The 13393-nt window shown below is 28.1% G+C and overlaps 1 protein-coding gene across 1 annotated transcript; it reads right to left on the bottom strand.

Annotated features, from left to right (window-relative positions):
- Window positions 1-8202: 8202 nt before the first annotated feature.
- On the bottom strand, window positions 8203-10891 carry LOC107012656 (transcription factor SPEECHLESS). The gene is made up of 3 exons (XM_015212555.2): window positions 10371-10891; window positions 9207-9755; window positions 8203-8523 (listed from the first exon to the last, which is right to left on the bottom strand). Exons 1-3 carry the CDS (start codon window positions 10764-10766, stop codon window positions 8458-8460), a joined length of 1011 nt encoding a protein of 336 aa, XP_015068041.1. The 5' UTR covers window positions 10767-10891; the 3' UTR covers window positions 8203-8457.
- Window positions 10892-13393: the final 2502 nt, after the last annotated feature.

Genomic DNA, 13393 nt, shown 5'->3' with positions numbered 1-13393 from the left:
ATGATCAAAATTAGTTGTGATTTATCTTTAGTACATCGTATCAAAGTGGATTCGCATGTAACTAGGATACATAGACGAATCTTCCTCGCCTCTCTCCCATTTTGCTCACCACTATCCTATGTACATGATATCCTAAATAAACGTGAATCATATCAGATACATGTATCTAGTGTGGATCACATGTATATGGGATACATGACTATCTCCCTCCCATAACGCTTGCATCTCTCCCTATTTTAGTTTATCTGGTAGGGAACTGTATATATCTAGATGTATTTTTCTTATTATATGATAGGAAACTCTTAATTAATGGTAAGATATGTAATTATTTGAAAGTATGGATAGAATTAATATATATGGTATGAATGTATGTCTAATAAGATAGTTATACTTTTTTTTTAAAACTACGTAATCAAACAAACATCTTCATCTTATCTCTTAAATAACAAATTCGATTTATTTTGATTAAAAAAAGAATCAGAATTGGTCTTGAGTTAAATCATATTTGAAATGTGTCTGTATAAATCGGGTCTAGCACTACTATGTCTTCATCGTGCGATACTATTAAAGTAAAAAAAGAATTCTATTTCGCTAATCTTTTCAATTTCACCTCTTCTCTTTCATTGATCTTATACTGAGCTATTAGACTAGAAATAATGCCAAGAAAAATAATTTAATCTATATCCGTAGAACGAATAAAATAAATTCTAACTATTCGTCTTGTTGCAATTTCCACTTGGTATTTAATTTATTCTGAGCCATTCGATATTGAATATTGTTTTATTTATTTTTTATCAAATAAAAAGGACACCAGCTGCTTTCGTTTTTGTTTTTTTCTAATCAAAATGCATAACTTTCAAAAATTGTGTTAGGAGTATTGTAAATGGTATAATTATGTTTTTTCCGTTAGAATTATTTGTTTATTATTATATAGCAAAATACGCGATCGCATCGAATCAATTATTTTAAATGCCTCTGAGATATATTTTTTGAACAGATAAATTAAATGATGTATAACTGTATTATTGTTTCATGCATAGTGTAAGTTTGGCTTATCCAGCCACCAGACATACAATTGAGTAGTATATATCTGTCATAAAAAAAAATTAAATTCATGCAAAATAATAAACGTCTACTCACGTCACGTAACACTCAATTTCCTACTCTTTATTTTTATTTTCTATTTATAATATAATACAGGTCAAATACATAAACAAGTCCCTAAATTTATTGGTTTTTTTCTCGGGTATCTCAACTATGCTATTTTCCTATTGAATCATTGAACCACCCATAATTTGTTCCTTTTAAACAAACATCGTTGGCTGATGTGGAATCAGATTTTGTGAGGGGTATTGGTAGAGGACACATATTTTGTTTCAAAACTCATTAGTCCAATTGATAATGAAAATGTTCGAAAATAATTGTGATTTACTTGAAGTCATTTGAACACATTAGAAAACAAATGAGATCCATAGCGTTTTTCTTAATTCCTTCAATCAAAATCATTACAATACGAACACAATTGAAGGCATTTACAATAGAAAATCTGATCAAAATCAACCAACAGTGTTTAAAAGGAATAAATTATAGGCGGTACAATGATTTAATAGGAAAATGACATACTTGAGATACCTGAAGAGAAAAATCAAACAAGTTTAGGGATCTATTTATAAATTTGGCCTATAATAAAGTAAATATAATATTGAATAAAAGTAAGATTCGGAGAGAAATAAAATCATTAATTTGCTAATATTAGTAGCAGAGAGAAGTCACAATCAAATGTGGTCCGTCGCAGCCTACTATGATGACCTTAGAGAATTTTCTTGCATTTTTTTTTTGGGACCATATAATATAAATATTTGAAACACGATTAAATAACACAACACACAAATTTCTAATTTAATTTATTCAAATTTGGAGAAAAAAAAAAGTGTAAAGTTGTTATATAAATATATTGGACCACATACATTGCTTTATATGGATGTAAGGAATTGGATTGTCATACAATTATAAATAAGTTTTACATTAATTATTTTTAATTAGGTAATTCACATAAATATATTATATTAAAAAAAATATTTATCATTTATGACAATAAAATTTTTTTAATTAAATATAATTTTTTTTGGATTGAATAATTGTACCGCTTCGCTTCTTTTGACCTTTTCTCTTCCTCGTCTTCTTCTTTTTATTTTTCTTCTTCGTCTCTTTCTGTTATTCTTTCTCTTCCCCCCTCTTCTTCTTTTTTTTATTCTTCTTCTTCTTTTAAAATTTTCATTTAAATAATTATTCTCAAATAAATTTTTGTCCCTATTTCATTATTTTTATCCAAAAATATAACGAGAAGAGAAATAGAAGAATAAAAAATTTGTACAATATTATGTTCTCAAACAAAATTTTCAAATCTCTAATATTACACCAGTAAGAATTCACCCTTGATGGTCATTATAAAGTTTCAAATTTTGATTTCATTTTATGAATCTTACGAACTCATGATTAGTTTGGATAGATTGATCCTACAAATAGTTGAAAATGCAGTTTGAAGTTTATATCTCAATTTAAGAAGGTTTGGTTAAGTTTATAATTTATTATAGGAGAAATATAAGATTGAAACTCGAAAATGGTAAAGTTTATGGAACTGTATCGCAATTGTATTAAAGTTGAATTAGATATGATTTATAATTGTATTAAAATTGTATTAAAATCATAAACAGTACATTTATAATATAAATTGCAAACTTTATTCTCTTCTTAGTGATACCAGTCAAAGGATTTAGATAAAACACTTAATAATACATTTATAATACATGCACACTACATTTTTAATACATATACAAACATCTCTCATGTTTTTAGTGATACAAATCAAAATTTATAAAACATATAATACATGTTTTATTCATAAATAGTACAAGTTTAATTTAGTATAAAGATTATTGTCTTGGCTTTTGTTAGTTACATTTTTCATTTTTTTTAATTTTCTCTTCTAATTCAACTTTAATATTGTGTATACATTTTTAATGCAAATTTAATTCATTTTGTAGTTTATTATTTGTTACTATTGGATAACTTGCTTAAGTCATTATTGATATAAGTTTAATCACTATGTAGATCATTGGCTAGTCTTTCATTAGTTAAATTTTCTATTCATGTTTAATTATCTCTTCTAATTCAACTTTGATATTTGTGTAATTCACTTTTAATACAAGTTAATTCGTTTTGGAGTTTATTGGTTGATTTGCTCCGATTAAATTACTTGATTATTTCATTATTGTATAAGTTTTATTTAGTTTACAAATCATATAATACTCTTTAGTTTGTTACATTTTGCATTCATGTTTAATTCGCTTCTTATTCAACTTTAATATATGTGTAATACATTTTTAATTCAAGTTTAATTCATTAAGCAGTTTATTATGTTTCTTCATTTGTTATGATTAGTGTACTTGTTTGTTATTTCGTTTGCGATTAGTTTGGATAGATTGTTTCTACAAATAATTGAAAATATCTTTTGAAGTTTATATCTCAATCTTAAAAAGGTTTGGCTAAGTTTAGATTTGATTTTAGGAGATCGTTGAAGCTCGAAAATGATGAAGTTTGTGGAATTATATCGGGTTTGTATTAAAGTTGTATTAGATATGTTTTATAATTATATTAAAATTGTATTAAAATCATGACCAATACATCCTACATTTATAATACATATGGCAAATTTCACTACCCTTTTAATGTATCAACAAATATAATTTAGGTAACACACTTATAATATATGCACAATACATTTTTAATACATATTACAAACATCACATGTTCTTAGTGATACAAACTCAAAATAGTTTATAAGATACATATAATACATGATTATTCATGAATAATACAAATTTAATTCGGTTTATTAATTGATGTCTTTTCTTTTGTTAGTTATGTTTTTCATTCATTCTTAATTTTCTCTTCTAATTCAACTTTAATATCGTGTAATACAATTTTAAAGCAAATATAATTTATTTACTTGTTTTAATATTTGTGTAATACAATTTTAATTTATTTTGCAACTTTTGATTGATTTGTTATGATTGAATTACTTGTGTATTCAGTTTAGAGATCATAGAATACTCTTTCGTTTGCTACATTTTGCATTCATATTTAATTGTATTTTAATTCAACTTTAATATTTGTGGAATTCATTTTTAATGTAAATTCAATTCATTTTGTAATTTATTAAGTCTATTCATTCGTTACAATTAAATTACTTGCCTAATTAATTAATTTTTATTCATTTTTTAGTCTAAAAATTATTAACTACTCTATGAAAGAAAATAGAGAGAAAACGAAAAAAAGCAGAGAAAGAGACGAAAAAAAGAACAAAAAAAAAAGCAACAGAGAAAAGAAAGAAAATAGAAGAGAAAGAGCAAAAGGGAGAAAGAGCGAGAAAAAAAGATAAAAGTAAAAAAAGGCAAGAGAGATAAGGGAAAATGAGGTGAGAGAGAAAGACAAATTTAATGAAATATACAGTATTGCTATATATTGCTATAAATGATAATAATTAAAGAGTATATTTAAAATAAATAATTATTTTTTTTAAAAATCCACTTAAGTAATTAATCCTTTTTAAGGGTTTTTGATGCACGATGTGGATATATATATATTTAAAAAATATTTTTAACCTATATATTGTATATATACATGATATAATTTTCTGACAAAGGATGTTTGATTGAGTACCACCGTTGGATCAATGTAGTCTCTCTCGTTTGATGAGATTCGATCCAACGGAGGGCCTCACCTTCGCATCTCTTTTTGCTGTATGTGCGGTAGTGTAATATGTACCTTTTAACAGTTTTTCGAAAATATACGTACTATTATAGACTATAGTATTTATTTAGTGATCTTAAAGTGTATATATATATATATATATATATATATATACTTGTATAGGTATATAGTCACAAGCACTTAGGTATTCTTGGCCATTTATTATTCTTAGTTATCAAACTTTCTGTTTCTGAGTACATATGTTAACTCTCTATGTATATACTAAATTAATATATATCTATAGTATTATCTCAACTCAAAACTTTAACTTGTGTTTAGCTAAGCAAAGTAAGTCAAACTTGTAAAACATATTATATAGGGAATAGAATTAATATTGCATCATTAGTTACCACTACTAAAAAAATCACGGTTTTCCCACCGAAAAATGTTCATTGGCTAGCTATTTCCACAGATACTTTGATTGAATCGATGAGAGAAAAATATAGTAATATTTTCATACGAATAAAATTAGGTAATATGGCTTACCATACACACTATTTCCGTAAGAATCTGTTTCTCATGCATTTTCTCGGTAAGATGGTTCGGTGAAAAAGATTATATTTCTATTAGCACCGTTATTCATAATAGTGTACACAAACAGTGGCAGAGCCACAAGGGGTGTCGATCAACGCCCCTTCGTCGAAAAATTATATTGCGTAGCTAGTTAAAAAAATATTTTTATGTCTACATTTGAACACACACAATTAAACTTCTTCATATTTTGACATTTCTTAGTTGAAATTCTGGCTCCGCCACTGGTACCGAAGACTTACCTTACAATATTTGGAAGTAGTCAATCAATTGTAAGGCTAAGGGTTGTTGAAGGATCACCTATAGCTAGTTTTCTGGCTTTAAAACCTATTTATAACTGATCAGTACTATATATAGGTTCAGGTCTTCCCATTAATACAAAATCTAAAAAGTTGTTAGACTAGAGACTAGCTTAGGACTATGCTAGCAGGAATATCATAAGATAATCATGTCATCCTCATTTGAGGCATTTACTATCATCTAAGGTACTCAATCCATATTTCAAACTAATTTTAACTTTTCGTAAAATTTGAAATCTTAAAAATAGAAATATACTGTTGTCTGGCTTGTTACAATCAGGAACGGAGTTAAGAGGGGTGTAAGAAGATCAATCGATTCGAACCCTTATTATAGAAAAAAATAATGATAATGTAAAAATTCTTTATATGGGTAAAAAATTATTAATGACTACATTCATTGTAAGGAAGGGAAAATAAAAGCTGGAGAATTTAAGTTTTTATGTGGCGACGTACAGGAATTTAAAGGTGGCTAAATAAGATAATCGTACAAACTGTCATTTCTGATCACTTTCAAAATTGTAATTAAAATACCAAAAAGTAAATTCAATATCTTACATTAAATCAATGTGGGGCAGAGAGTCCGATTGGATTGACTTAATAATGTAGTTTTTACGTTAAAAATGAAAGTTTAAATAGAAATGACTCATAAGTCGAAAAATAAAAAATAGGGAGAAACTATTTTAGTTTTTGACTTATTTTAAGTCATTTTAAAACTTATTTTAAGTCAATTTGACCTTGTCAAACACTTAATTTATTTTGAATAATTTGACTTATTTTAAGTAATTTTTTATAATTACCAAACAGTTCCAGAGGTCAAAAACTAACTTATAGATTTGATTAACTTTTAAGTCAATCCAAAACCTTGTACTATAATGTTGTATTTAACTACTTATTACGTTTTCGCTTGTGAGTTCTAATTTGAATATTTATGTAGGATACGAGGCAAAAAGAAAAAAAAAAGAACAAAAAAGAAGACGATGCAATCGCGATCACATTATTTGCAAGAATGATCTTCAAAAAAGATGATCTTGAAGCTTTGACCTTACTTATCGAACGAAAAAAAATAACATTCGCTTGATTAAAAAATTTGCTAGACAAAGTTGTTCATAGAACATAAAATAATTTTCTTTATGAGATAGAAATTCGAGATTTTAAGTCATCGTTCTCGATATTTCGTTTCTCCAACATCTTACTGAGTTTTCCGTTCGTTTTTTTGCATGTTGGCCCAAGTTACAATTCCTTTTTTTACCTAATATCGTGGTAGTGTGCAAATCCACTTTTTATTTTATGTGAATTACTTGATTGTTTTTTTAAAGAAAACTATGATGGGATTACATTAGCTAATTTAAAAAAGTATATATGTGCACAAAGTGTTTCCATATGAAGGATTTAAGTCCTTTGAAGTATTTTCTAGATGTTAGGTTGTCAACGGTCCAACTGAAATATTTGTATGCCAACATAAATATACTTTGAATATGATTTCACAGGATGATAATTAAATATCTACCCTTTGAATATGATTTTAGAGTCCAAATTTGTTGAGAACCAAAACGATAAACACTCTATTAAAACAAAATCATCAGTTAATTTGTCATATAATATTTTCTTTATTAATCATTCTTTCATTTTTACGTTTATTGTCATTATGTTCGAGATGATCTTTCATCCTATAGTATCCCTATATATATATATATATATATATATATATATATATATATATATGGAGCCAAAAGGATAAAAGAAATTGTCAAAAATTTCAAAAGGGCATATCAATTTTTTTTAACCAAAAGAGTATAATCGCTCATGACGGTGCGATTTTCTTTTGACAAAATTGATGTTGTTACAAGAAAATCGCTGCTCCTATAGCGTTTTTCAAAAAAAAAAATTGAAATTGAAATCTTTAGAAAGTTGATTTCTTTTGGTTAAATCACTTGCAAAGCAGCGATAACATATTTTTTTAAAAAAAAATAAATTTAAACATATTGTTGCCTCGAAGAAAACAGCAATATTTTTTTTAAAAAATCAATAATTTCTTCTTTAAAAGTGAAAGGCAATTGAGAGAATTAGTACACTCTTCACTTTAGGGTAGATTGAAAGATTCATTTATTTTCCTAAAAATTTTCAACCATTATCGCTGCCACAACAACGATTCTTAATGAAAAAAGAAAAAAAGAATTGGACGAAATCGCTGCTAGGGCAGCGATTTTTATGTTTTCTTTAATTGAGTAACGGCGTTAATTTTGTCAGAATAATATCACTCCATCCGGAACGTTTTTGCCCTTTTGGTTAAAAAGAAAATTGATGTGCCCTTTTAAAATTTTTGACAATTCTTTTAGCCCTTTTAACTCCGAATTCATATATATATGAGCATTTACTTCATCTTTATAAAGAGTCATTCTTATATTCTACAAAATAATATCCTAAACCTTTTATCTAAAAAATATTTTTAGTAAATTAATATAAGAAATTTGATGATATAAGAAATTTTGAAGGTGACAATAACACAGATACTACTAGAAATCGAGTGTACATAAATAAAAATTACAATGACTGAACATAATTAAAGCAATAATAAAGATCGAGGAGGGTCATATATATAATTAATTAATCGATCGATCGACTACTAGTAATTTAAATAAAAGTCATTACAATCTATACGGACCTCACCTATTTTACGTACTACATTCTCTTATTATTGTTACAGCTCCCTAGTCAGATCTCTACTAGAATGAGACACTTCTAATTTTCCCAAATTGAAAAAAAAATGTACTAAAATTACGACTAGTATTATACTAAAGAGTAATGAGTACTGTTCTTAGCAGAATGTCTGCTGAATCTGATGAGCCAGTTCTTCAGCACTTAGTTGGCATTCAATTCCAATCTGCCAAAAATGGGAAGAAATTACCAATCATTAGCTTTGAAATCTTCACTAATTTAATGACACCATATATATATATATATATATACATATTCAATTTAATTTATATATATAATAGATATACATATCGTTAGTTAAATTTAAGAGTAATTAAGACTAGTGATAGTTTAGACGAATCTGAATAAACAAAATGGAGGGCTTTTTGTGAAATTAGGTCTTAGGCCTAACTCACGCCCTAAAAGCTAGCTCAAAGGGAGTCCACCCATCTCATTAACCATTTGTCATTCTTTAACACCCCAGCTCACGCCCAGTGCTTAGCATCAGGTGCGTGAGCAATTTTGATTTTGGGGACCCCAACATCGGGTGAGACGGGCCATGCTCTAATACCATGTGAAATTAGGTCTTAGACCTAACTCACACCCAAAAAGCTAGCTCAAAGGGAGTCCAGCCATCTCATTAACCACCGATGTGGGACTTTTGTCATTCTTTAACACTTTTGAGAGAAGTGTGTTGTTAAAAAAGTGTGGGATATTATGTATGTAGAGAAGTTACCAATTAAGTACAAGTTCGTGTTGTTTCAAATGATATGCAAACTATTTTAGGGTTACATAACTTGTGATAGTACATAACTTTCTCCGTTTTAATGTTACATGGAGTTGAGGAAAGTAAAGAAGAGTTACGATTACCTTAATGGTGAAGGAGTTGAGCATGGTACCATCAATAGTACTAATGCTAACATGGAGTATTTCAAGTGCGAGTTGTTCTAAAGCAGCAATAATCTTGACAGCCTGGCCAGGAATACGTGGAGAGACGGTCTTCAATATGACATTCGCGCCGGAGAATTTCACCTCAACGTCAGCAATGGCTGACTTTGAATTAGCAGCAAGCTCATTATTGACATGACTATCAATGGAAGAATTTGATGAAGTAGTAGGAGATGGTTCAAGTGGCTTGTTAGCATTAGCATTAGCATTAGGTTTATATGGGCTTGTGGGTTGTGGGGTTCTTGGGCTAATTGGTAAGTTCATTCTAGGGCTAAGTGGTGGTTTTCTTGGACTTAATGGTGAAGGTGTTAGTAGTCTTGGACTAATTGGGACTAGTTGTGGTGGTAGTACTCTTGGACTTAAAACTTCACTATAAACTTTGCGTTGCTTTTTGGCTTCTAAGGATTGGAGAACTTGTTGTAGCTCGTTTATGTAATCAACAACCCCACCAATTATTGATGCTTGATCACCCTATTTATTACACAACCACAAAAACAAGACATTAGAAAAGAAAAAAAAAACAACTTTTATATCTTCAACATGCATGTTTCCAACCCAATTATCAACCATCACTCAGGTCGGGTCAAGTGGGGTAAGTCATTAAATGATTTAAACAGTTATATATATATTTGATTAAACGACCTTCTATGAAGAAAAAATAATTCATAATTGAGTGACTTTTTGTGAAAACAGTTAATGTCTTAAAGACCATAGACGAAACCAGAATCTAATTTCACCATATAAAGAAGTAAACATATATTAAATTAAGGAATTCAATATTTACCATTATATACATATATAAAAGAAGTAACCTTGCCCCTATAGCTCCAACGCCTTTACTTTTATTATGTCTTATACATGTGTAATTAATTTGTGGGAAAAAAAATTTAGATTAGTGGCAAATAGCAAAGTATCCATCCATAAATTAAATTTGTTGTTTTTAGATGTTATGTATATGTCTAAAACAACTCTAACACAACGAACATGACAATAATAAACTCAGTATAATTTCAAAAATGATATCTGAAAAGAATTATTTTTCGATAGATCGAAAAAATAAATAAAAATAGAAATGAGTGTGCGTACTCGTTTAGCATAAAAACAAGGCATCAAAGTGCGTAGCACAGAGAGATGTTCATTCATTTGTTTGCGGCGATTCCTTTCAACTGTTATATGAGAAATCTTATTTTCTATAGTTTCCTCTTCTTGTAAAGTTGCACTTGAACCCGTTGACTTTTGAGATATTAACTTCCTCTTCCTTCCTTCTTCTGACACCAAACCCGTAATTTCATCGGACGTTGTGGTTGTGGTCGTGGTTGTGATTGTTGTAGTCTGGTTGTTGGTATTATTATTAAATTTCGAAGTAATACCACTATTACCACCTCCACCTCCACCTCCACCGCCTTCTAAAGCCTCTAAAATACCGAAGATATCGCATTCGGAATCGTCGAATAAATCAGATAAATTTTGGTCACCATCCATTTTCAACGTTAAAAAAAAAAAAGAGGTAATAATATGTGAGTGAGAGTATGAAAGGAAATTTTTAGAGAGGAAAAATAAAATAAAATAGGAGATGTAGAAAAGGGAATAAGAGAGAGAGCAATGGATGGATATTTATTGCTGAATAAATAAAGGTAAGGGTGTTATATAAGTAAATATACTTATTTAAAAAGAGAATAATAATGGAGTATATGTACTAAATGTAGTTTTTAAGTATAAAATGACGTCAAAAGAGTACGAACAAGGTTTATAATAATAGGTTAATGATGAAAAGAAAAAAAAAGTTTGGTGAAATTATAAAAACACCAACTTTTACCTTTTCTGCACTTTTACTTTTGTTCGGATATGAAATTATGAATTTAAATAGGTACGTGGATTTATGATTTGAAATTTTGAATTTTTAATAAATATGATTTAACTTTGTATTGTGATTTTAAATTTTGTAAAGTTAAACTTTGAATCATAAATTTATATTTTTTTCAAGAAAAAGATTCATTATTTATTTTGTAAAAAGAAAATTCGCGTTTAGCTTGTTTGTATTATAATGGAAAATAATTATATTAAGTAATAACTAATAACTATTATTATTGAATGTTGACTAGTGGATCTTTATATATGAATTTTGAAAGTTTGTAATTATAAACATTTATTTTTTAAAAAAGAATATGGAGATATATGCAATTTATTAATGCGGTGCCTTAATAATCAAATATTTTATTTATGAACAGCGTGTTAGCTCATTTGATAAAATTGTCTAAGAATTGGAAAATTTTTGATAGTTTCATAAGTTGTTGAATTTTTAAATTTATGAAAGAAAATTAAATTCAAATGACATGTCCAAATAAAACTTTAAATTTAACTTCAAATTAATATGACTTTACAAAAATAATTTATGTTAGCAAGTTCAAACGGGTTCTTATTTTGAGTAAATTTAAGAATAACCCATTTTTAATTTTCACCATTTCTTCTGGCCTATTTCATAGGATCTAAGAAAAAAAGAAAACAATTATGAACCTTAATCTATCCTTTTAAGGAGAAAAATCATTCAGTATTAGAGGGTAAAGAATTCAATTAATACTCCTTAATATAAATTTTATCCACGTCTTTAAGAAATAGAAAATTTGTTATAAATCTTTGACGCAAAAGTAAAGTTATTTAGAAAAGAATCATAGGAAAAAAGAAAAGATCGAACTATCAATGGAGCAACAAATAGCAAAGGAACTACACAATTACTAAATACTACTAATTGATAAAGACAAGATGATGTGAGGCTAGCCCCCTATTCCTCCCACCTATCAGACGATTACACTCAGTTACCTGCTAACCTTTTATCCTAATCTTCGACCTTTAGATATTTTTATTTAAAATTATGTACTACGAATTTATTCAAACTCAATAAATAAAATATTTTTACAAAGTTCACCTCCCCACTATAACATTTACCTAGCTGCATTTACATATATAGACTGTAAGCTGAACCTAATTTATAGTAAGACACTGCAAACTTCTTTTCTTGTTTGAAATCATGTCAATGTCTACTTAAATTATATGTTTTTGGTAGTACCTCGAGAGTGTCAAAAGAAAAAGAAACCGTGATTGTGACATAGGTATTTTTTCAACAATGACTCCGATTTATAATTGATCTTTTGATTCTTTTTGTATTGATGGTAAAAGTATTTATCGATAATTAAATTAATGTTATTATATTTTTGAAATTGCTTAAGTCTTTAATAATATTTATATAAGGGATAATGCCCAAGTACCCCTTCAACCTATGCCCGAAATCTCAGAGACACACTTATACTATACTAAGGTCCTATTACCCCCCTGAACTTATTTTATTAATAATTTTTTACCTCTTTTTGACCTACGTGGCACTATCTTGTGGGTCCAACGACGATTGACTTTTTTTTTCAAATTAGTGCCACGTAGGCTATAAAGGGGTAGAAAATTACTTATAAAATAAGTTCAGGGGGTAATAGGACCTTAGTATAGTATAAGTGTGTCTCTGAGATTTCAGGCATAGATTGAGAGGGTACTAGTGCATTTTCCCTTTATATAAAGCATTTGTTATAAAATAATCATGTTATATCATTCTCACTCAATATAATTAATGTAGCAATTAAATACTTTATTTGTAGTAGTAATTTCCCTTTTTGAGCAAATATATACTTCATACTTCATAGTTAGTCAAGTCTGTATGTTTTTTTTTTTAGACTTAGGTTCTAGGTTTTATATACAATACTTATAATTGAAAAGCACTAAAAAAGCCTCTTGCATGATATTCACTACTTTCCTTTTTCATCAAAATTATGTCAAATTTAGCAAACTATTTCAAACATGACTTTGTCTTTCTCTTTCTTAGGGTTTCTTCTTTCTTTTGGTTATCCATTCTGTACGATCTGACTAAATTTAAATTTATGCTTCTAAGTCTCATATTTGGAGTAAAAAGCTCTCCAATAAAGGTAATCTCGTAACCAGAGGACTCGAATTTGAGATCGCATATTAAGAATCCCAAAAAAGTACTTATCATTCCATCACAATCCATATCGCGTTTCTTTTTAAGTTTTCTGCTTTGTTAGTAATTACAGTAATATATATGTACCATT

Source organism: Solanum pennellii, chromosome 3 (assembly GCF_001406875.1).
Source record: "Solanum pennellii chromosome 3, SPENNV200".
Lineage (NCBI taxonomy): Eukaryota > Viridiplantae > Streptophyta > Magnoliopsida > Solanales > Solanaceae > Solanum > Solanum pennellii.
This window is presented reverse-complemented; position numbering and strand designations above follow the sequence as displayed.

What these genes read in the sequence shown, in the direction of transcription:
- LOC107012656 (XM_015212555.2), bottom strand. Translation starts at nt 10,766, where the DNA reads ATGGATGGTGACCAAAATTTATCTGATTTATTCGACGATTCCGAATGC. An exon ending in CTTGTTTTTATGCTAAACGA is followed by an intron (nt 9,756 to 10,370) that starts GTACGCACACTC and finishes TGTAATAAATAG; the next exon opens with GGTGATCAAGCATCAATAAT. An exon ending in TCAACTCCTTCACCATTAAG is followed by an intron (nt 8,524 to 9,206) that starts GTAATCGTAACT and finishes CATTTTTGGCAG; the next exon opens with ATTGGAATTGAATGCCAACT.